Source organism: Piliocolobus tephrosceles, chromosome 7, assembly GCF_002776525.5.
Source record: "Piliocolobus tephrosceles isolate RC106 chromosome 7, ASM277652v3, whole genome shotgun sequence".
NCBI classification, from domain to species: Eukaryota; Metazoa; Chordata; class Mammalia; order Primates; family Cercopithecidae; genus Piliocolobus; species Piliocolobus tephrosceles.
Window position 1 is genome coordinate 36,401,301 of NC_045440.1, and position 23,219 is coordinate 36,424,519.

Genomic DNA, 23,219 nt, shown 5'->3' on the forward strand with positions numbered 1-23,219 from the left:
TAACACGGTGAAACCCCATCTCTACTAAAAATACAAAAAATTAGTCGGGCGCAGTGGCGGGCGCCTGTAATCCCAGCTACTCGGGAGGCTGAGGCAGGAGAATGGCGTGAACCCGGGAGGCGGAGCTTGCAGTGAGCCAAGATCGCGCCACTGCACTCCAGACTGGGCGACGAGCGAGACTCCGTCTCAAAAAAAAAAAAAAAAAAAAAAAAATCTCTGATCTCTCCTGCCCTTCTAAGACAAAGTCCAAGCACTTTGGCATGATTTGAAAAACTCAACGACCTGACCCCAATTTCCTTTTTAAAAAATTATTATATGTTTTTTAGAGATAGGGTCTCTGTCACTAAGGGTGGAGTGCAGCGGTATGATCACACTCACTGGAGCCTCAAACTCCTGGGCTCAAGCATCCTCCAGCCTCAGCTTCCTGAGTAGTGGGGATTACAGGTGCACCACCCAATTTCCCTTTTAAACTGTCCTCCCCTCTTCACCCTCTTCCCCACAACATGTGCCCACAATGCTAAGAACTTCTCAAACCCAACAAGCTTTTCCATCCTCGGTCCTTCTTGCATTTTTCTCTCTCCCCTTGAACATCCATCCATTCATCCAACGAGTACCTACTAAATCTCAGGCAGTGGGGTGGGCGTTGGACCCAATTCAGGAGTTATCGGGAAACCTCTTTGACAAACTCTTATCCCTCTCCTACACCCTCTCCTCTCCCCCCACCCCCGCCCCCCTAGCTCTAAATTTAACTCCCCGGACGCCGCTGGTTGGTTCACTCCTCCTCCCACACCCTGTCTAAAGGCCGGGAACAGAATTGTTAGCCCCTCCATCCCCACCCCCATCAAGGTCAAGAAATTGAGGCGGGGGAAGGGGTGAGCATGACCACTCAATCCCCACTTTCTCATCTGAGGAACTAAGGTACCAAACAGGGAGTGCCGGATGGTACACCGGGCCTGATGTACTAAGGCAGAAACCCGGCCTTCTTGCTGTGGGCCGGGTCAGCTCGGATCTCCGCTCGGTCCTGAGTCGCCGCCCCTAACCCAGCCCAGGATTAACTTAGGCGAGCTATCCCGCCCATCACCCCCACCCCCGTCCCTGCCAACGTGGCGGTGAGGGACACAGGACAGAGGGGCAGTCGCTGCGGGGCGGCGCCGGCGCCCGTGCGGAAGAGCCCGTGAGCAGGCGTGAGTGGGTCGGGGGGCTGCGGGGGATCCCACGTGGAAGCAACGTCCTGGAGCTGGGTGGGGCTGCGGCGCGGACTACAAATCCCAGGGGCGTGGGGCGGGAGAGGCGGAAGGGGCGTCCTGGGGCGGGGCGGGACGGGGCGAGGCTGAGCGGGACCGGGCGAGGCGGAGCGAGGCTGGAGGCGCGGGAGGGCAGCGAGAGGTTCGCTGGTGCAACGCACAGGAGACCATGTCCGGGGGCAGCAGCTGCAGCCAGACCCCAAGTCGGGCCATCCCCGCCACTCGCCGGGTGGTGCTCGGCGACGGCGTGCAGCTCCCGCCCGGGGACTACAGCACGACCCCCGGCGGCACACTCTTCAGCACCACCCCGGGAGGTAGGCGCGGGCTTGGGGACGCAGCTGGCCGGCTCCTGGGCGGGCGGGAGGATCGGGAATCGCGGATTGGACCGGGTGTCCAGGCTCAAGGGCGCTGTGACTGGAAAGAACGGAGAAGGGGCATCGGGGAGATAGCGAGGGTCATGGAAGTGGCCGCCCGTCTGCCCTCTGAGTGCGTCGTCCAGACCCAGGTTGCAAACTGCCCGGTTCGTTTCCTCTTTCTGTTAGGTGTCAGACAGCTGATACCTAACAAACACGCACGCTTCCAGGACTGCCACATGCGGAGCTGTGCTGCCCCTTGTGGGTGTTGGGGGCGCTCCCGAGGCAGGATAGGGCGGAGTCAGGGTGGCCCACGATCCAGGAGAGGCCTGGCCTGGTGTTTTTATGGAATGGGTATTATCTGTTGGGATAAATGATTCCTGCAGGGCCCTTTTTCCTTTCCGAAGCACCCCTAGTTTTGCGTTGCACACGCGCGCTCTGACGGAGGTTTGGAATTGGGGGGTGCTCGCCTGCTCCAGCAGAGCCTCCCGGGCACCTGTGGCAAGTTTCCCCATTTACGCGAGTGGGATCTCCGCGGGGGGGCCTGGCGCCACGGGCAGGGCTGTGCAGAAAAACACGTTCTTCTGTCTGGGGAGAGGAGGAGGCACCGTGTGACCTCCCTGGGAGAGGATGAGGAAGAGGAAGCTGAGCTGGCATGGGTAGGGGGAGCAGCCTCAGGCTGCCCTCAGGAGCCTGGCATTCCCTCCCAGCCCGGGAGCCCCAGCGCACAGACGCTGATGAAACCTACGCGCCTGTTTGCATGATGAAACAAATCCTCGTGGCTCTCCACTCCCCTCCCATCCTCGCACTGCCCCCACCCCTTTGACTTCTCTCCCTTCACTCTCCACGCTGCTTTCCAAACTACTCAAAAGCGCGACAGATCCTGGCGCTTCACTCGGTGGCGGGCAGAGGCCACATGCTTATTTTCTCAGGCAGCTGTCCTACCAGCAGCGTGCACGACCGGATCCGAGGTCCACAGCTATTTGATCCAAAACATACACTGTTAGAATGGTTAGGGATCTTGTCCAGCCCTGCTGCCTTATTCTACAGAGCCCGGCATTGAGGCTCCAGAGCTTGAACACGTGTCTATTGCCCATTGTCACACCGTTTTCCCAGATTGGACAAGAAATAGCAACCAGGCAGAGAAGGGAGGAATGCTTCGTTTTCTATTAGAAATGAGCCAAGGAAAAGCTCGCAGGGGCTCTTGTTGCCACTCCCGACTCATCCTCTTTCCCTTGCTGGGTCCTTTGTAGTTCATGCTGTTCTCCTTTGTCCCTGTCACAATGGTCTACCAGGACAATTCCTGACAATTTTGGACTTCTTTCAACTGAGGGTGTAAACGTCTGCTGGATTTGTTCAGGGTGGACCCTGAGGCTGGCCTGAAGGCACAGGTAGCCCTTTTTTGCACCTTTTATTGCTGGATTGTTGGGTCAAATTGGAAGCCACAGATACTGTTTATAGGTACTTCTGGCCCAGGTACCAAGGTTCACACCTGTAATCTCAGCATTTTGGGGAGTCGAGGCAGGAGAATTGCTTGAGGCCAGGAGTTCAAGACCAGCCTGGGCAACATAGTGAGACTCCATCTCTACAAAAAAAAAAAAAAAAATGTCCTAGCTACTACAGAGGCTGAGGCCAGAGGGTCGCTTGAGCCCAGGAGTTGGAGGCTGTAGTGAGCTATGATTGAGCACTGCATTCCAGCCTGGGTGACAGAGCGAGACCCTGTCTCTAAAATAAATAATAAACATAAAATGTATGAACTTCGAATCCACTTTTCACTTTGGGTTGGGAAGTGGGGAGTAGGCAGGGGGCTGACAGACCACAGCAAATCCCCCTCCTTTTGAAGGTCTTTAGCAGTAGGGGGAGTAGGGAAGGGGCTTCTGCATCAGCGCATAGCATGTTTCTGAGATCACTGGAAGAAACTAGCAGTGCCAGGAGCCTAAAGCCAGCTCACTCTTTGGGTCGTCCAGGTACAGCTCACAGTCCCTAAGCCAGGGAAACCCTGCTTACTTCCACTAAAGTCAAGCAAGCCTGGTCGGACTTGATTAGCCAAGGTGTGAACTCTTCCTCCAAAGCCCACCTCAGCCCACCTCTGCTAGGGCAGAGAAGCTGAAATGGTCACATTGCAGGACCCTTTTGCTCCAGAGCAAATACTGTGTCTCAACCTTCCAGGTGCTTGAGGATAACTGGGGGCTTCATTTAAGTGCATATTCTGATTCTGTAGGTGGGGGTGGGGACTAGATTCAGCATTTCTTTCTTTCTTTTTTTTTTTTTTTTTTTTGAGAAGGGTCTCACTCTGTCGTCTAGGCTGGAGTGCATTGGCGTGATCTCAGCTCACAGCAACCTCCACCTGCCGGGTTCAAGCAATCCTCCCACCTCAGCCTCCCCAATAGCTGGGACAACAGGCACATGCCACGCATGCCCAGCTAATTTTTGTATTTTTTGGCAGAGACGGGGGTTTCACTGTGTTGGCCAGGCTGGTCTCAAACTCCTGACCTCAAGTGATCTGCCTGCCTTGGCCTTCCAGAGTGCTGGGATTACAGGCATGTAAGATTACAGCCTAGATTCAGCATTTCTAACTAGCTCTCAGTGATTGGTGCACATACCACACTCTGAGTACTCAGGAATTAGTGGAACATAACTCCCCTCACCTTTCAGATCTCTGGAGTCTGGCAAAAAAAAAAAAAAAAAAAAATTGATGACTCCATCCAGGTAAACCTTGAGGTTGGGCTCAGCATCCGTCTCTAAATCATGGTGTGGAGAGTCAGGCTTTTGATAGAGTGTCTGTATGGCTGTCTGCACCTGCTTACTTATAGGGACTGTCAGCTTCTCAGGAAGAACCACTGGAGTAAGTGCCCACCAGTCACTCCTGCTGGAAATGGCCCTCAAGTGATTGTCCCTGGAGGGAAAGAAGCAGAGTTGGGTTGCGCTGTCTCCATTCCTGTGACTCCAGTTTGCTTTCCTTTTTTTTTTTCCTGAGACAGGGTCTCACTGTGTCACCCAGGCTGGAGTACAGTAACATGAACATAGCTCACTGCAGTCTCAAACTCCTGGGCTCAAGTGATCCTCAGCCTTGCAAGTAGCTGGGACTACAGGCACGTGCCCCCATGCCCTGCTAATTTTTTTATTTTTTTGTAGAGGCAGGGTCTCTCTGCATTGCCCAGGCTGGCCTCAGACTCCTGGGTTCAAGCAATCCTCCCACCTCGGCCTCCCAAACTGTTGGGATTATAGGCATGAGTCACCTCACCCGGCATGAGTCACCTCACCCGGCCTCCAGTTTGCTTTCCATGGTCATTAACCATTTGCACACTGAGGCTCTGCTGAGGTTAGCTGTCCAGAGTACTTAAGAGAATTTTGCCGAAGGGAGTGTCATGTATGAATATTTGAGTCTTTGGAGTCTTAGAAATATCCAGCAATACCATAAACAACCCATTAGCCAGCAGAACCTTGAGTGGGTCAGAAAGAAACTTTCCTTTATCGATCTCCACATTCCCAGCTCCGTGTTGCATGTTTGACTCTGAAGCCTACATACAGGCTTGGATGGCAGTTGTGCCAAAGACCCATACCTGGATAAGGTGAATCCGAGGTGAGCAGGTAGGGCTGCAGGTGTTAATGGCACCCTGTTTGGTTAAGCAAACAAGGTCTGTGCCCGGGAAGCTTACCTTGGAGCAGCTCCCAAGTCTTTGGACATGAAAGAGGCAGTGCTGGGAAGAGGGGGACGTAGGCTGGGCACCGAAGCCAGAGCACAGCCCATGTCCTGAGGCCTTAGTCACATAGAGGGAAGAAGTTATTATTAAGGATGAGTTAAAAGAGCTTGGACATTAATGCAGTGAGGGAGAAACAATGGACCCTCTTCTCACATTTACCTGAGCTTCCTTTTAAAGTGTTTGAAGGAGCCGGGTGCAGTGGCTCGCACCTGTAATCCCAGCTACTAGGAAGGCTGAAGCAGGAAAATTACTTGAGGCCAGGAGTTCAAGACCAGCCTGAGCAACATAATGAGACTGTCAGTATAAATTAAATAAATAAAATTTTTAAAGTGTTGGAAGCATTCCACACTGTGTCCCTTATTAAAGATTTGGTGGTGGGGGGGTTCCTGGTGTAGAGCACCCCAGACTCCCACCAATCCCCAGACTCCTTTTATTATTATTATTATTATTATTATTATTATTATTATTTTGAGATGGAGTTTCGCTCTTATTACCCAGGCTGGAGCGTAGGATGCAGTGGTGCGATCTTGGCTCACTGCAACCTACGCCTCCTGGGTTCAAGCGATTCTCCTGCCTCAGCCTCCCAAGTAGCTGGGATTACAGGCATCTGCCACCACACATGGCTAATTTTTGTATTTTTATTAGAGGCAGGGTTTCATCTTGTTAGTCAGGCTGGTCTCAAACTCCTGACCTCAGGTGATCCACCCGCCTCGGCCTCCCAAAGTGCTGCAATTACAGGCCTGAGCCACCACACCCAGCCTTATTATTATTATTATTATTATTATTATTATTATTATTATTATTATTTTATTTTTGAGGCAGTCTCATTCTGTCGCCCAGGCTAGAGTGCAGTGGCGTGATCTCAGCTCACTGCAACCTCCGCCTGCCAGGTTCAGGCTGATTCTCCTGCCTCAGTCTCCCCGGTAGCTGGGATGACAGGCACATGCCACCATGCCCAGCTAATTATTTATTTATTTATTTATTATTTGTTTGTTCCTTGAGATGGAGTCTTGCTCTGTCGCCCAGGCTGGAGTGCAATGATGCGATCTTGGCTCACTGCAACCTCCACTTCTGGGTTCAAGCAATTCTCCTGCCTCAGGCTCCCAAGTATCTGGGTTTACAGGCGTGCTACCACACCTGGCTAATTTTTTGTATTTTTAGTAGAGACAGGGTTTCACCATGTTGGCCAGGCTGGTCGCAAACTCGTGACCTCGTGATCCACCCGCCTCGGCCTCCCAAAGTGCTGAGATTATTTTATTTTATTTTTGAGGCAGAGTCTCATTCTGTCACCAGGCTGGAGTGCAGTAGCACTATCTCGGCTCACTGTAGCTTCCGCCTCCTGGGTTCAAGCAATTCTCCTGCCTCGGCCTCCCGAGTAGCTGGGACCACACACCCGGCTATTTATTTTTGTAGAGACAGGGTCATGCTTTGTTTCTGAATCTGACCCTCTAGTTTTTTTATTATTTGAAAGGAGAGGCCAGGTGCAATGGCTCACACCTTGGGACGCCGAGCAGATCTCCTGAGGTCAGAAGTTCAAGACCAGCTTGGCCAACATGGTGAAACCCCATCTCTACTAAAAAAAAACAAACAAAAAAAAAATTAGCCAGCCCTGGCGTGGGCGCCTGTAATCCCAGCTACTCAGGCGGCTAAGGCATGAGACTCACTCAAATGATTCTGGGTGACAAGAGTGAAACTCCATCTCAAAAAAAAAAGAAACAAGAGAGAGTGAGTTTGATTTTTTTTTTCTTCCTAAAAGAGCAAAAAAGTCCTTCGTTGCCAAATCTGAGGAAAAAGAGTCAGTAGAACAGTACCGTATTTATCCATTGACATAAAGTAGCGAGGCGTTTTCTCATACCTTTATTTTGATGTTCTGGAAGATGAGTTAGGAAGTCATAGCAATATTGTTTCTTTTTTTTTTTTTTTTTAATTTGAGACAGGGTCTCACTTTGTCACCCAGGCTGGAGTGCAGTTGCAGCCTCAACCTCCTGGACTCAAGCGATCCTCCCATTTCAGCCTGCCAAGTAGCTGGGACTACAGGCGTGCACCACCATGCCCGGCTAATTTTTGTATTTTTTGGTAGAGCTGGGATTTCGCCATGTTGCCCAGGCTGGTCTCAAACTCCTGAACTCAAGTAATCCACCCACCTTGGCCTCCCAACATTCTGGGATTACAGGCATGCTTCACCGTGCCTGGCCTGGGAAGGCACAGCAATATTGAAAAAAAGGAACATTGCTTTCCAAGGTGAGTTTTTGAAGAAAAAATGTTCAGTTGTGCACATACATTCTTGCCTGTGCCAACAAACCCATGAAAAACCTGTTTCTTTCTAGTCTGACTTAGACCTATGCCTGGGGTCTCTCTCCATTATGATTCATAGCGAATGAATCACACTTATTTGTTTACGTGTTTGTTCCCTAGGTTAGCCAGGAAATTTTTTCAGAGCAGTCTTGCTCATCTTTGTATTCACATGACCTAATGCCAGGTCTAATGTCCGGAAGGTGAAGAGTTGAAAAGAATGCTGGAATGAAAGTGTTCCCCTCAGGATAACCTAGTTCTCTTATTTTATTTATTTATTTCTTTTTAGACGGAGTCTTGCTCTGTCGCCCAGGCTGGAGTGTAGTGGCGTGATCTCAGCTCACTGCAATCAACTCCCTGGTTCAAGTGATTCTCTTGCCTCACTTTCTGAGTAGCTGGGATTACAAGCACATGCCACCACGCCCAGCTAATTTTTGTATTTTTAGTGGAGACAGGGTTTCACCATGTTGGCCAGGCTGGTCTCGATCTCCTGACCTGGTGATCCGCCCGCCTCGACCTCCCAGAGTGCTGGGATTCCAGGCGTGAGCCTCCGCGCCTGGTCAGGATAACCTAGTTTTCTTACCATCAGGCCTCGGTCTCCCCTGGCTTAATGATGATGTTTAAATTTCCTTTTCTGTCCTTTCAGTTGCAGGGTCTAAGTGTTTATCTCAGAATGTCCCAGGGGCAGAAACTTTCTCTGTTTTGATGTTGTTGTTGTTGTCTGTTTTTTGTTTGTTTGTTTGTTTGTTTTATGAGACAAAGTCTTAAACTGTTGCAGGTTGGAGTACAGTGGCATGATCATGGCTCACTGCAGCCTCAACCCCCTGAGCTCAGCTGATCCTTTTGCCTCAGCCTCCCCGGTAGCTGGGACTACAGGCACACGCCACCAAGCCTGGCTAATCTTTAAATATGTAGTAGAGACAGAGTTTTGTCATGTTGCCCAGGCTAGTCTGGAACTCCTGGGCTCAAGAGATCCACCGCCTCAGCCTCCCAAAACACTGGGATTACACGCATGAACCACTGGACCGGCCAGAGAATAACTTTCTCTGAACCCTCCTACTTACCCTCATACAGATGATCCCGATTATGATGGTGCGACTACAATTTTTGACCTTACGATGGTGTGAAAGTGATATGTGTTCAGTAGAAATTGTACTTTTTAAAATTGTTTTTAAGACAGAGTCTTATTCTATTACCCATGTTAGAGTGCACAGGCATGATTTCGGCTCACTGCAGTCTCCGTCTCTCAGGCTCAAGCAGTCCTCCCGCCCCAGCCTCCCAAGTAGCTGGGACTACAGGTGTGTGCCACCACGCCCAGCCTAGAAATTGTACATTGAGTTGTGAATTTTGATCTGTTTCTGGGCCAGCAATACGAGGTACATACTCTCAAGACACTCGGCCGGGACAGTGAGCTGCAGCTCCCATTTAGCCCCACAAACATGAGGACAAATGGCCAGTCACAAGCTTGTCCAACCTGAGGCCCTTGGGCAACATGTGCCCTGGACAGCTTTGAATGAGGCCCAATACAAGTCCGTAAACTTCCTTAAAACATTATGAAATGTCTTTTTTTTTTTTTAAAGCTCAGCTGGAGTGCAATGGCACAATCTCGGCTCACTGCAACCTCCGCCTCCTGGGTTCAAGCGATCATTCTGCCTCAGCCTCCTGAGTAGCTGGGATTACAGGCATGCGCAACCATGCCCAGCTAATTTTGTATTTTTAGTAGAGACGGTGTTTCTTCATGTTGGTTAGGCTGGTCTCGAACTCCCGGCCTCAGATGATCTGCCCGCCTCGTCCTCCCAAAGTACTGGGATTACAGGCGTGAGCCACCGCGCCCAGCCAGTGTTAGTGTATTTTACGTGTGGTCCAAGACGATTCTTCTTCCAATGTGGCCCAGGGAAGCCAGAAGATTGGACAGCCCGCTATAGAGTCTATAGTGTGCTGAGTTGCCAGATATTTTGTCCAGCTGTAGGCTAATGTAAGTGTTCTGAGCACATTTAAGGTAGGGAAGGCTAAGGTATAATGTTCAGTCAGTTACGTGTACTAAATGCTTTTTTTTTTTTTGAGACAGAGTGTCACTCTGTCGCCCAGGCTAGAGTGCAGTGGTGCAATCTCTGCTCACTGCAACCTCTGCCTCCCAGGTTCAAGCCATTCTCCTGCCTCAGCTTCCCAAGTAGCTGGGATTATAGGCATGTGCCACCACACCCAACTAATTTTGTATTTTTAATAGAGATGGGGTTTCATCATGTTGGTCAGGCTGGTCTCGAACTCCTGACCTCAAGTGATCTGCCCGCCTCAGCCTCCCAAAGTGCTGGAATTATAGGCGTGAGCCACCGCTCCTGGCCCTAAATGCATTTTTGACTTATGATATTTTCTACGTATGGTGGATTTATTGGGACATACTTCATTTTAAGTCAAGGAACATTTGTATTAAACAGTATCGATGATATTACTTTTCCCAATATTACTGAACGGGGAGTGGATGTGACCTTTTCTTTTAAAACGAAAACAAAAAACTTTTTACAGATAGGGCCTCACCTCTGTGGCCCAGGCTGGAGTGCTTATGGGCTGAAGTGCAGTGGCGCAATCACTGCTCACTAACTTTGAGCTCCTCGACTCAAGCAGTCTTCCTGCCTCAGCTTCCCGAGTAGCTGGGACCACAGGCACACACTACCACACCTGGCTAATTTTTATTTTTTGTAGAGATGAGGTCTCTCATTTCTGCCAACCCTGGGCAGCCGGGTTGCCCAGGCTGGTCTTGAACTCGTGGCCTCAAGCACTCCTCCTGCCTCAACCTCCCAAAGCATTGGGATTACAGATGTGAGCCACTGCACCTGGTGACTTTTTCTTATACTGAACAAGTCAGTATTGGGGTCAGGGTCTCAGACACTGGGACTGATGCTCTTTATTTACCTGTTTGCATCCAGCATTGCTGACGAGGCAAGAGTAGATAACTGCTGCCCACTGGCATTTAGGCATGGACAGCAAAGGGTGCCTTGTAATCTAATGGTTATGCCCATGAAAGCTCATTAAGAGAGCTCAGATACTAGGCCCAGAGGAGCAGGGCTTCTTAGCTGCCTAGGGACACTTGGTGAAAATGGTTGTATCAGCTATTGAGTCTTGCTCTGTCACCCTGGGTGGAGTGCAGTGTATAACAAGCCATCCCTAAACAGTAACTAAGCAGCAGCGATTTGTTATTGCTCTCTATCCTTTGGGTTGGTTGGATTATTTGCAGATCTTGCTGAGCTTATTCGTATTGCTGCATACAGTTGATGGCTAGATTGTCCTGGGGTAGAAGCTCCAAGATGGTCTTACCTATACATCTGGGGCATTGCTGGGGACAGCTGGAAGCCTGGGAGTTCTCTCTATCCTCTTGGTCTCCCAACATTCCGATCACTCAGTAGTCTAGCTTGAATTTTATTTACATGATAGTTTCCAAGGCCACTTAAGGCCTAGGCTCAGAAGTCCCATAACATCACTTACCAAGTATTCTATTGGTCAAAGCAAGTCACAGGGCCAGTCCAGATTCAGGGAAAGGAGGAAAAAATGCCTTTTGTTGTTGTTGTTGTTGTTGTTTTAAGATGGAGTCTCCCTCTATTGCCTGAGTAGCTGGGATTACAAGCAGGCACCACCATGCCCAGCTAATTTTTGTATTTTTGGTAGAGACAGGGTTTTATCATGTTGCCCAGGCTGGTCTTGAACTCCTGAGCTCAAGTGATCCACCCACCTCGGCCTCCCAGTGTGCTGGGATTACAGGCATGAGCCATTGCACCTGGCTTTTTTTGTTTGCTTGCTTGTTTGACAGAATCTGGCTCTGTCGCCCAGGCCAGAGTGCAGTGGCACGATCTCAGCTCACTGCAACCTCCACCTCCCGGGTTCAAGTGATTCTCTTGCCTCAGCCTTCCAAGTAGTGGGGATTACAGGCGCCTGCCACCACTCCTGGCTAATTTTTGTATTTTTAGTAGAGACGGGGTTTCGCCATGTTGGCCAGGCTGGTCTTGAACTTCTAACCTCAGGCAATCTGCCTACCTTGGCTTCCCAAAGCACTGGGATTACAGGCGTGAGCCACGATGCCTGGCAGGAAATACTGCCTTTTAATGAGAGAAGCTACATGTGCAAACAGGAATGGGAGGAGTGGTAGGAGCCACATTTTTGAATAATCCTCCACGAGGGCCAGACCTCAAAGCATGGGTCTTAGAGGGAAGGTGCTGCCCATCCTGATGTGTGGCCAGCAGAGCCAGGACCAGGTACAGAAGCCGAGTAGAATCACAACCCTGTGAATCAGGGTTAAAGAACAAAGGACACCTTCCTGAAGGTACTGACTCATAGATCCCATACCCTGTTCTCACGGCCTTATGATCACCTCCACAAAGCAAACCACACAAGGTCGGGTGCAGTAATTCATGCCTGTAATCCCAGCACTGTGGGAAGCCAAGGCGGGTGGATTGCTTGAGGCCAGGAGTTCAAGACCAACTTGGGCAAATAGTGAGACCCTGTCTTTACAAAAAAATTTAAAAACTAGCCAGGTGTAGTGGTGTGCACCTGTAGTCCTAGTTACTCGGGAAGCTGAGGTAGGAGGCTCTCTGGAGCCCAGGAATTTGAGGTTACGGTGAGCTGTGATCATGCCACTGCACTCCAGCCTATGTAACAGAGTGAGACCCTGTCCCAGGAAAAAAAAAAAAAAAAAAAAAAGCAAACCACATAGGTGACACATAGGTGGCCATGATGCTAGACCACTAAGCAATATATTACTCTTTGTGTTGTGCCTTCATTGCAGGCCACCACCCAAACCATCTCCTCTTCCCCCTCCAAGCGTCCTGCAGGCCAGGCTTTGGCAACACTCTTCAGGGGAGCCCACACCTGCCCTGCCGGACCCAGCACTCCCTGTAATAGGATGGACTCATATGTCTGTGCCCAGCAGTACAACACCAGGCAGGAATGAGAATAGCAGAGGGTGCAGTCGGGCTCAGTACTCCCTTTGGTTTGGAAGTGGACAATGTGGAGGTCTCTTGCCTTAAGGAGTGTGTATGTGAGTGTGTGGTGTAAACAGATTTCTCTCTTCTGCCCTACTGAACACAAGGGTAGAGCGGGCGTGCATTAGTTTACTATGGCTGCCATAACAAAATAGCACAGATTGGGTGCTTTAAACAAAATGAATTCTCTCCCAGTTCTGGAGGCTGGAAGTCCAAGATCAAAGTGCCAGCAAGGCTGGGTTCTGAGGCCCTTCTCCTTGGCTTGCAGATGGCCACCTTCTCCCTGTGTCTGCACATGGGCCTTCCTCTGTCTGCATCCAAATCTCTTCTCAAGGACCTCAGTCAGATTGGATTAGGGCTCCACCCTAACAGCCTCATTTTAATTTAATTATCCCTTTAAAGACTTTATCTTCGAATACAGTTAGTTACATTCCGAGGTACTGGGGTTGGGCTTCAACATAAGAGTTTTGGGGGCAGGCCGAGCATGGTGGCTCATGCCTGTAATCCCAGCACTTTGGGAGGTCAAGGCAGTTGGATCACTTGAGGTCAGGAGTTCAAGACCAGCCTGGCCAACATGGCAAAACTCTGTCTCTACTGAAAATACAAAAAATTACCCAGGCATGGTGGTGGGTGCCTGTAATCTCAGCTACCAGGAGGAGGCTGAGGCAGGAGAATCTCTGGAACTGGGGAGGTGGAGGCTGCAGTGACCTAAAATCATGCCACTGAACTCCAGTCTGGATGACAGAGTGAGACCCCATCTCACACACACACACAAAAGTTTTTGGGAGAGATGCTATTCAACTATTCAGCTTATAACAGGGCCGTTCCCCTTTCCAAATGGGACAGCAGGAACTGCTGTTTCTAATGGGAGGCATTTCAGAAGGGCATTCCCTATTGGTAATGAATTTCAGAGGCAGCTTTACCCATAGGGTACATTTGAAGTGTTTGGGAGGAGATTAAGGAAGGGGAGGAGCTTGGCCAGCAATCAGAATAATTAGCTCAGCTATTTTGTTCTGAAAGTCTCTGTCAAAGTCAATTTTCTTTTCTTTTTTTCTGTTTCTTTTTGTTTTTTGAGACAGAGGCTCGCTCTGTTGCCCAGGCTGGAGTGTAGTGGTGCGATCTTGGCTCACTGCAACCTCCGCCTCCCAGGTTCAAGCGATTCTCCGGCCTCAGCCTCCTGAGTAGGTGGGACCACAGGTGCACACCACCACACCCGGCTAATTTTTGTATTTTTAGTAGAGATGGGGTTTCACTATGTTGGCCAGGCTGGTCTTGAACTCCTGACCTCAGGTGATCCACCTGCCTTGGCCTCCCAAAGTACTGGGATTACAGGCGTGAACCACCACGCCCAGCCTGAAGCCAATTTTCAAAGAAACTGACCTATTCCCTCCCATGCCAGAGCCTCAGAGGGAGAGGCTGCCGATCCTCCCCATCTGGTATCCAGCAGCTTCATAAGACCCCTGGCCCCTGAGAAATGTTGGGATCTTGGTTCTCTTTGTGGTGGTGGGTGGTTGGGGGGTAGAGGTAAAGAAAAGTCTTGGACTGAGTGTGCTCTGCATCTCTCACCAAGACTTCCACCCTGGCAGTTCTGTCCTGCTTGTTAAATAGACCATCCAGCCAGAAAAGCCACCCAGATACATGCGATTCCTCCCTGGACTGTGTGACGAGGAGGGAGGGAAGACCGAGATTCTGGCGTGTCGGCATATTTACCTCCAGGTTGACAGGGAGCTGCTGCTCAGACCTGGAGTTCAGATTGTCCAGGGTGTTTTGCTCACTGGCTGTTGGCTTGGATCTGAGCACAAGCATTTGAACCTCCCCCACCCTGGCCCTGTTGTGAAATGCTCTCCCTCTCCCTGGAATGGAAACAGCAGTTCTAGGAATTCCATCCTCGTACTCTCACTAAGCCTCACGTCCCCCCATCCAGGGGAAGAATGCTTCTGCCAAAGGAACCCCAGGGGAAAGTGAGGGCCATGCGCAGCTCAGTTTACAGAAGTCCTGTCCAGCCGCAGAGTATGGGCACTGGAGGGCTATGGGGAAGCGCTCAAGGCAGGGAACATCCTGTTCTGACAAGCACCCAGAAGTCTAAGACCTCTTAATTTTTCCAGCTGAGAGTGTTAGCTAAGGGGTGGTAGCCTGGTCTGCCTTACTAATTTTCTTTTATTTTGTAGAGACAGGGTCTCACTCTGTCACCCAGGCTGGAGTACAGTAGCATGATCCTAGCTCATTGCAGCCTCAAACTCCTGGGCTAAAGCGATCCTCCTGCCTCAGCCTCTGGAGTAGCTGGGACCATAGGCATACGCCATCATGCCAGGCTACTTTTTAAATTTTTTTGTAGAGACGGGGGTCTCACTGTGTTGCCCAGTCTGGTCTCAAGCTCCTGGCCTCAAGCAATCCTCATGCCTTGGCCTCCCAAAGCACTGTAATTGCAGGCATGATCTAGCCGTGCTAATTTTAAACAGTAGGAGGCATTTGGGATTGGAGTCAAGGTGGATTAGGTTGGCCTCTGGACGGCTGTGAAGGGACAGCCTTTCTGGGCCTCAGTTTCCTCTTCTGCAAGGTGAAGCTCCTACGTGGGGAGTTGTAAGGGGGAATAAGACCTAGCACATCAGGCTGTGAGCACAGACCAGAGGGAATGATGGATGGCAACCACAATTGCTGTATACACCTCGCCTGAAAATCTAAGCCTTCATTCATGCAGCACTCCAGTGCTCCTTGGCTTCCAAATATGCTTCTTGTTCCCGGCTCGTGACATCTTTCTTTGGTTGTATGTGTTCTCCCAAGTGATTTTCTCTTTAACAACAATTATGTGAGTGTCACTTTATTCTCATACAAAGAATCTTGATGTTCTTTATTTTTTTTTAATCTTCACGATACTCCTCTGAGGTGTGGATTTTGTTATTCCCTCCCTCTTAAAACTGAGGAATGAAAGTACAAGTTGGAGTTCAGGGACTGGTATGTGGCAAGCCCAGGTTTGAGGCCTGAACATCTGCCTCCAAGCACTGTGCTATTTGTACATTAAGTACCTGCCAACAAGGAGATCCTAAAAATAAATGGCACATGCCTGGTGCTTTCAAAATAGTTTGAATGAGCCTAGTACAATGCCCTTGTTTTACAGATGAGGAAACTAGAACCTAAGGGAATGTCTCTGTGGCTTTATTTATTGTAATCCCAGAACTTTGGGAGGCTGAGGTGGGGGGATTGCTTGAGCCCACAAGTTCAAGACCAGCCAAGGCAATATGACAAAATCTTATCTACAAAAAAAAAAGGCCAGGTGTGGTGGCTCACGCCTGTAATCCTAGCGCTTTGGGAGGCTGAGGCAGGCGAATCACGAGGTCAAGAGATCAAGACCATCCTGGCTAACACAGCGAAACCCCGTCTCTACTAAAAATACAAAAAAATTGGCCGGGAGTGGTGGTGGGCGCCTGTCGTCCCAACTACTCGGGAGGCTGAGGCAGGAGAATGGCGTGAACCCGGCAGGTGGAGCTTGCGGTGAGCAAGATTGCACTCCAGCCTGGGCGACAGAGCAAGACTCTGTCTCAAAAGAAAAAAAAAAAAATTAGCTGGGCAGGGTGGTGCATGCCTATAGTCCCAGCTACTTGGGAAGCTGAGGCAAGAGGATCACTTGAGCCCAGGAGGCAGAAGTTGCAGTAAGTCAAGATGACACTATTGTTCTCCAGCCTGGGCAACAGAGCGAGACTCTATCTCAAAAAATAATAATAATGATAATTAACAAAAAATATTTATTTACTTATTTTTAGAGATAGATCTTGTTCTGTCTCCCAGGCTACCATGCAGTGGTAACATTGTAGTTCCCTGCAACCTTGAATTCTGGGTTCAAGCCATCCTCCTGCCTCAGCCTCCTGAGTAACTGGGACTGCAGACATGCACCACTACACCTGGCTAATTTTTTTATGTGTTTGTTTGAGACGGAGTCTTGCTGTCACCCAAGCTGGAGTGCAATGGTGCAATTTTGGCTCACTGCAACCTCTGCCTGGATTCAAGCGATTCTCCTGCCTCAGCCTCCCAAGTAACTGGGATTACAGGCGTCCGCCACCACACCCAGCTAATTTTTGTATTTTTAATAGAGACAGGGTTTCACCATGTTGGTCAGGCTGGTCTCAAACTCCTGACCTCAAGTGATCCACCGGTCTTGGCCTCCCAATGTGCTGGGATTACAGACATGAGCCACCCCACCCGGCCTACCCCTGGCTAATTTTTAACTTCTTTTGTAGAGATGAGATCGTGTTATCCATGCTGGAGATTCTTATCCATGCTGGTCTTGAACCCCTCCGTTGCTTTATACATTGAAAGCAAACTGCTGTCACCACAAAACATGCCTTGAAAACAAAATATCATTCCTATATTTGGTGCACATCTGGAGTTTAAAATCCTGAAGGATACTGGCTAGCAAATATGCTGAAGTTCATGATGGTTCTTGGTTTCCGTGGGCCTAAAAAGGAGGGAGGACGCCCTCACTCTGTCTCTTCCAAGTCTCTCTCCTGAGTTGCTTACCTGTCCTCTGATTTGTCCCTGCTTTGACTGATAATTGGTTGCTGGTATGGATGGCACTGAATACATGGTGAAATATGTCACCGGGACCCTGCAGGTCATGACAATAACTCGAATTGTATGGGGCTTCTATTGTATCAGCCACTCTTCAAATCCACACAGTAACTCTATGAAGTTGGCACTATCATCATCATCATCATCATTGTCATCGCCAATCTGGAGAAGCAGAAACTGAGGCACAAAGAGTTTAAGTCATAACTTGCCCAGAGTTGTGAGAGCTAGCAAGTGGAATGACAGAGCTGGGTTTCCAAAGGATTTCAGGTAGAATGAGCCTCAGTTATTGTCCCCAGATAGTTCAAGACCGAACCTTGAACTCTACCCCCCAGCAAGCGATGGGCTAGATCCCAGCTACACAAATGGTTTGAGGTGTAGGGGTGCTCCTCTCTTCTTTCCCTGCCCTGCTGGGAGGCAGGGTTCTGGGTTTCCCTGCTCTGCATCTCTGGGTTGGCAATCAAGGTCAGCCTTAGCTCACCTCCCTCACCTCTTGGGCACTGCAGAACTGGGATGAGATGGATGTTTCTCTGGACCAGGGGTTTAGGGTCAGGCTGCTTGGAAGCAGGAAGATGGAGGACTTGGGATCTGTGTCCCTCAGTGGTCTCCACTTACGCCTGTCTGTGGACTTCATACACTTGGCTGTAATCACGTGTTTACAGGTCTTTCTCGACTAAATTACATAAGGTTTAGATCTAGGTGCTTTCACTACATCTGACTTTTTTAAATCCCCAGCATCTCGCATGGTGCTAGTACAAAGTAGAGGTTCAGTGAGTAAATAAATGAGACCAGCACACCTACTTTCAGAAAAAAGGATTGAGCAAAGACTGGCAAATATGTGGGTGAGGATTAACACTTTTGTCCCTGGATTGCAGTAGTCTCTATACTTGAATACAGTTCATGGGAGTTAAGGTGTAATGTAGGTTTTTTTGTTTTTGTTTTTGTTTTTGTTTTTGTTTTTTTTTGAGACAGAGTCTCACCCTCTTGCCCAGGCTAGAGTGCAGTGGCACGATCTCGGCTCACTGCAACATCTGCCTCCCGGGTTCAAGCAGTTTTCCTGCCTCAGCCTCCCGAGTAGCTGGGATTACAGGCACATGCCACAACACCCAGCTAATTTTTGTATTTTTAGTAAAGACAGGGCTTTGCCATGTTGGCCAGGCTGGTCTCGAACTCCTGACCTCGGTTGATCCACCCACCTTGGCCTCCCAAAGCACTGGGATTACAGGCATGAGCCCCTGCGCCCAGCCTGAATCTCTTTTTTGGTAAATGAGGTTTTTTTTTTTACCTCTATATTTTCTCTCTTCCTCTCCCCTCATTGTCCCAGTAAAATTACATTTCAGAGTTTTAAAAAATCCAGCCAGGTGCAGTGGCACACACCTGTAATCCCAGCTCCTCAGGAGGCTGAGGCGGGAAGATCACTTGAGTCCAGAAGTTTGAGTCTAGCCTGGGCAACGTAGCAAGATTCTGTCTTTAAGAAAAACAAAAAACAAAAACAGGCTGGGTGCAGTGGATTGCTTGAGACCAGGAGTTCCAGCCCACCCTAGGCAACATGGTAAAACCCTGTCTCTACAAAAAAATATATACAAAAATTAGCTGGGTGTGGTGACACATGCCTGTAGTCTCAGCTGCTCAGGAAGCTGAGGTGGGAGGATCACCTGAGCCCGGAGGTCCAAGGTTGCAGTGAGCCGTGATGGCACCACTGCACTTCAGCCTGAGTGACAGAGCAAGACCCTGTCTAAAAAAAAAAAGAAAAAAAAATTTAAATTTAAATCAAAAGTAAATATTTGTTGTTTTTATTATTATGATTCTTGAGCCAAGTAATCTATAATAATAGCATTTCCATTTATAATTTTTTTTTAAAAGCAGAGTTAATAAATGCTTTGTTTTAAAAATGTGCTTAGTTTTCATTTAGGTTTTCCCAAACCTTCCAGAAGGTCTTGCACACAGTCATAGGAAGGTCTTGCACACAGTCAGACTTCTAGATTTATCTGCCCATTTTTTCCTTCTCTCCTGAATTTAGAAAAGATTTGGAGTGACGGTTTGACTGCTCCAGTCCTGCTACACAACTGTCAATGTGGGGTTCCCTGAAGCCCTAGTCTTTCTATAATTTTGGCAGAACACGTCTTACTGTATTATTTCTGAAATGTCTCTATGGCCAGGCGTGTTGACTCACACCTGTAATCCCAGCACTTTGGGAGGCCAAGACGGGAGGATCATTTGCAACCAGGGGTTTGAGACCAGCCTGGCCAACATAGCAAGACCCTGTCTCTAAAAATAAAATTTAATTTAATTTAAAGAAAAAGAGAGAAGTATCTCTGTTATACTTTTACTTGATTTGTGTTTGGCTGGGGATAAGATGCAGGTTGAAATGAATTTTCCTTCAGATTGTGAAGGCATCGAGGCACTGTTTGCAGGCTTCCAATCTTGCCATTTAAGACATTTTATGCCCTTCTCATTCCCTGTCCTTCTATATACCTGAAAATCCTATGAAGGATTTTCTCTTTATCTCTAGTACTGTGAATTTCACAATGATGTTAACTGAGTGTTTTGAATTCATTGCGCTACTTACTGAAAGAGGAGCTTCAATTTCAGAAAAATTTCTGTCTTCTTTTTTTTTTTTTTTTTTTGCAGCCTCCTCCTTGTGGGTTTAAGCAGTCTTCCTGCCTCAGCCTCCCGAGTAGCTGGGATTATAGGCACATGCCACCATGCCCGGCTAATTTTTGTATTTTTGGTAAAGATGGGTTTTCACTATGTTGTCCAGGCTGCTCTTAAACTCTTGGTCTCAAGTGATCTACCCACCTCGGCCTCCCAAAGTGCTGGGATTACAGGCATGAGCTACGAACACCCGGCCTTTCTTCATATTTTTAAAGTAAATTCCCTTTTATTAGTTTCTCTTTTCTCTTTCTAGACTTACTGCCATCCAATATTGGACCCCTAATTTATTATCTTTTTGCCTGTTGTTCATCTCTCTTTGTCCTTTTGTTTTTCTTTTCTTTTTTTTTTTTTTTGAGATGGAATCTTGCACCGTCCCCAGGCCAGAGTGCAGTGGCACAATCTTGGCTCACTGCAGCCTCCGCCTCCTGGGTTCAAGCAGTTCTCGTGCCTCAGCCTCCTGAATAACTGGACTACAGGTGTGCATCACCACACCCAGCTAATGTTTTGTATTTTTAGTAGAGACGGGGTTTCACCATGTTGGCCAGGCTGGTTTTGAACTCCTAACCTCACGTGATCCCCCCGCCTCAGCCTCCCAAAGTGTTGGGATTGTATACGTGAACCACCGCACCCAACCTCTTTTGTTTTTCTTTAAGGTTTTCTGCTTCCTTTATTACCTGTTTCCTCCTGTTGGTTTGCTTAGATTGTTTATTTTTTGACACAGGGTTTCACTCTGTCACTCAAACTGGAGTACAGTGGCGCGATCTTAGCTCACTGCAGCCTTGGACCTCCTGGGCTCTGGCGATCCTCCCACCTCTGCCTCCTGGGTAGCTGGAACTACAGGCGTGTGCCACCACACTTGGCTAATTTTTGTCTTTTTTGTAAAGACAGGATTTCGCCGTGTTGCTCAGGCTGGTCTCAGACTCCTGGGCTCAAGCAATCAGCCTGCCTTGGTCTTTCCTTTCCTTTTTTTTTTTTTTTTTTGAAAGACAGGGTCTCACTCTTTCTCACTCTTTCATGCAGGCTACGGTGCAGTGGCATGATTATAGCTCACTGCAGCCTCAACTTCCTGGGCTCAACTGATCCTCCCACCTCAGCCTTCCAGAGTGTTGGGATTACTTATAGGTGTGAGCCACTGCACCAGGCCTGGCTGTTTTTATTTAAGGGTGGGGAACTCAGGAGCTGACCAGGAGTCCCTTGTGAGGCCCAGAGACTGATGGGTTCCATCTGGTGGCTAGCTGGTTTTATTCACTGCGGACCCCCATGCCACAATCAGTTTCTGTAGGTCTTTATCTTCACTCTTTATTCTGAAGCGGGAAAGGAGAGGGCTTAAGGCTCACCATTCAGGAGGTCAACTTTAATTTCCCTGTCACCCCTCTCCTTGGGGCAAGGGACACCTGGCACCCCTCTGGTAAGTTTGCTCAAGAGAGTAAACCTCAGGGCAGCTGCTAGATGCTGGTAAGAACCTGGGGTTTCCATTTTCCATACAGACTTCCAAGCAGTCTCCTTGTTATCAGCCCCCATCCCCAGATTCCATGCTGTGCCTAATTCCTGAACCTTCCTGGGGTTCTCTGGGGCAAACGGAGAACTTGCTCCACCCCCATCTCCCTGCATTTCAGTGTCACCCGCTTGCTCCCCTTGAGATCGTTGACTGTTCCTGTACTTGCCTCTGTCTTTACCTGTTGTGATTTGGGGTGACAGTTGGAGCTCTCCCTTCATCCAGGTTGGAGAACGTGCTTGTACTTCTCATTCTTGGTGTTTGGCATGACTTTTGAGAGGAGCAGGAGAAAAATGTCATGGCTCTGCCATCTTGAAGTCGCTTTGATCCTCAAAAGCACTTCATACTCTTTGTTTGTAGTGACCTAGTAGAGGTGGGTCATTTACCCCAGTGTAGAGAGGGGTCCAAGACAGGCCTGCTGAGGACATAGGACCTCAGCTAAAGAGGTTTTGTTTTCCTTTTATTTATTTACTTATTTATTATTTTTTTGTGACAGAGTCTCGCTCTGTCTCCCAGGCTGGAGTACAGTGGCACGATCTCAGCTCACTGTAACCTCCGCCTCTCAGGTTCAAGTGATTCTCCCACCTCAGCCTCCTGAGTAGCTAGCATTAGGTGTGTGCCACCATGCCCGGCTAATTTTTGTATTTTTAATAGAGGTGGGGTTTCACCATGTTGGCCAGGCTGGTCTTGAACTCCTGACCTCAGGTGATCCACCTGCCTCAGCCTCCCAAAGTGCTGGGATTACAGGAGTGAGCCACCGCGCCCAACCTGTTTTGCTTTTAAAGATGAGATCTCGCTGTGTTGGCCAAGCTGGTCTGGAACACCCAGCCTCAAGTGATCCTCCAACCTTGGCCTCCCAAACTGTTGGGATTTACAGATGTGAGTCACTGCGCCCAGCCGTAGCCCCCACCTTTGGCTAAAGTTTTATGTGGAGGCCACCCTAGCATGATGCCACTCCACCTGCCGAACACGCACACAGAGGTTTCTGTCAGAGCACACCTGACCAGCAGCCCTGAAGGGACCTTGGCATCCATCCCGCCCACTCGTGTTTCCATTTCCTGACCTTGTACATGGGCCAAGTGTCCCCAGCACCAAGAAGCTCTGCAGCGGGCGTCTTCAGCCAGGCTTTGAGGTTTTTCTTTTTTTTCTTTTTTTTTGAGACAGGGTCTTGCTCTGTCTCCCAGACTGGAGTCCAGTAGTGCAATCACCGCTCACCACAGCCTCGATCTCTCAGGCTCAAGCGATCCTCCCACCTCAGCCTCCCACATAGCTAGGACTCCAAGTGCATGCCACCACACCTGGTTAATTTTTTAAAAATTTTAGTAGGCTGGGTGCAGTGGCTCACGCCTGTAATCCCACTGCTTTGGAAGGCCGAGGCAGGCGGATCACCTGAGATCAGGAGCTGAAGACCAGCCTGGCCAACGTGGCAAAACCCTGTCTCTACTAAAACTACAAAAATTAGCGAGGCATGGTGGCAGGCACCTGTAATCCCAGCTACTTGGGAGGCTGAGGCAGGGAGAATTGTTTGAACCCAAGAGGCGGAGGTTGCAGTGAGCCGAGATCGCACCACTGCACTCCAGCCTGGGCAACAGAACGAGACTCCATCTCAAAAAAAAAAAAAAAAGAAAAAATTTGTAGATAAGGTCTTGCTGTGTTGCCCAGGCTGGTCTCAAACTCCTGGGCTCAAGCAATCCTCCCACCTCAGCCTCCCAAAGTGCTGGGATTGCAGGTGCGAGCCACCTCACCCAGCCTTCGGCTGACTTTCTGAACGCTGCTGTTTACTCCTCACAGCCCCCTCCCCAACTAAAATACTCTGATTTTATTAGGTAAAATTAGGATTCTTATTTTTAAGTAAGTGTGGTAGCCATAGGACAAAGGGCACGGAGGCTTTTTCCTTCCCTTTTAAGTATAATTAATGATTTAATTTTTTTTTTTTTTTTTTTTGA

The 23,219-nt window shown here is 49.0% G+C and overlaps 1 protein-coding gene across 1 annotated transcript in view; it reads left to right on the forward strand.

Moving 5' to 3' along the window:
• The first annotated feature begins 1,334 nt into the window (after nucleotides 1-1,334).
• Nucleotides 1,335-23,219, forward strand: part of EIF4EBP1 (eukaryotic translation initiation factor 4E binding protein 1) — a 29,337-nt gene continuing 7,452 nt past the window's right edge. Inside the window, exon 1 of the mRNA XM_023214560.2 lies at nucleotides 1,335-1,558. Within this exon, the coding sequence (XP_023070328.1) occupies nucleotides 1,414-1,558 (145 nt within the window). The 5' untranslated portion in view covers nucleotides 1,335-1,413. The remainder of the gene's footprint in view (nucleotides 1,559-23,219) is intronic.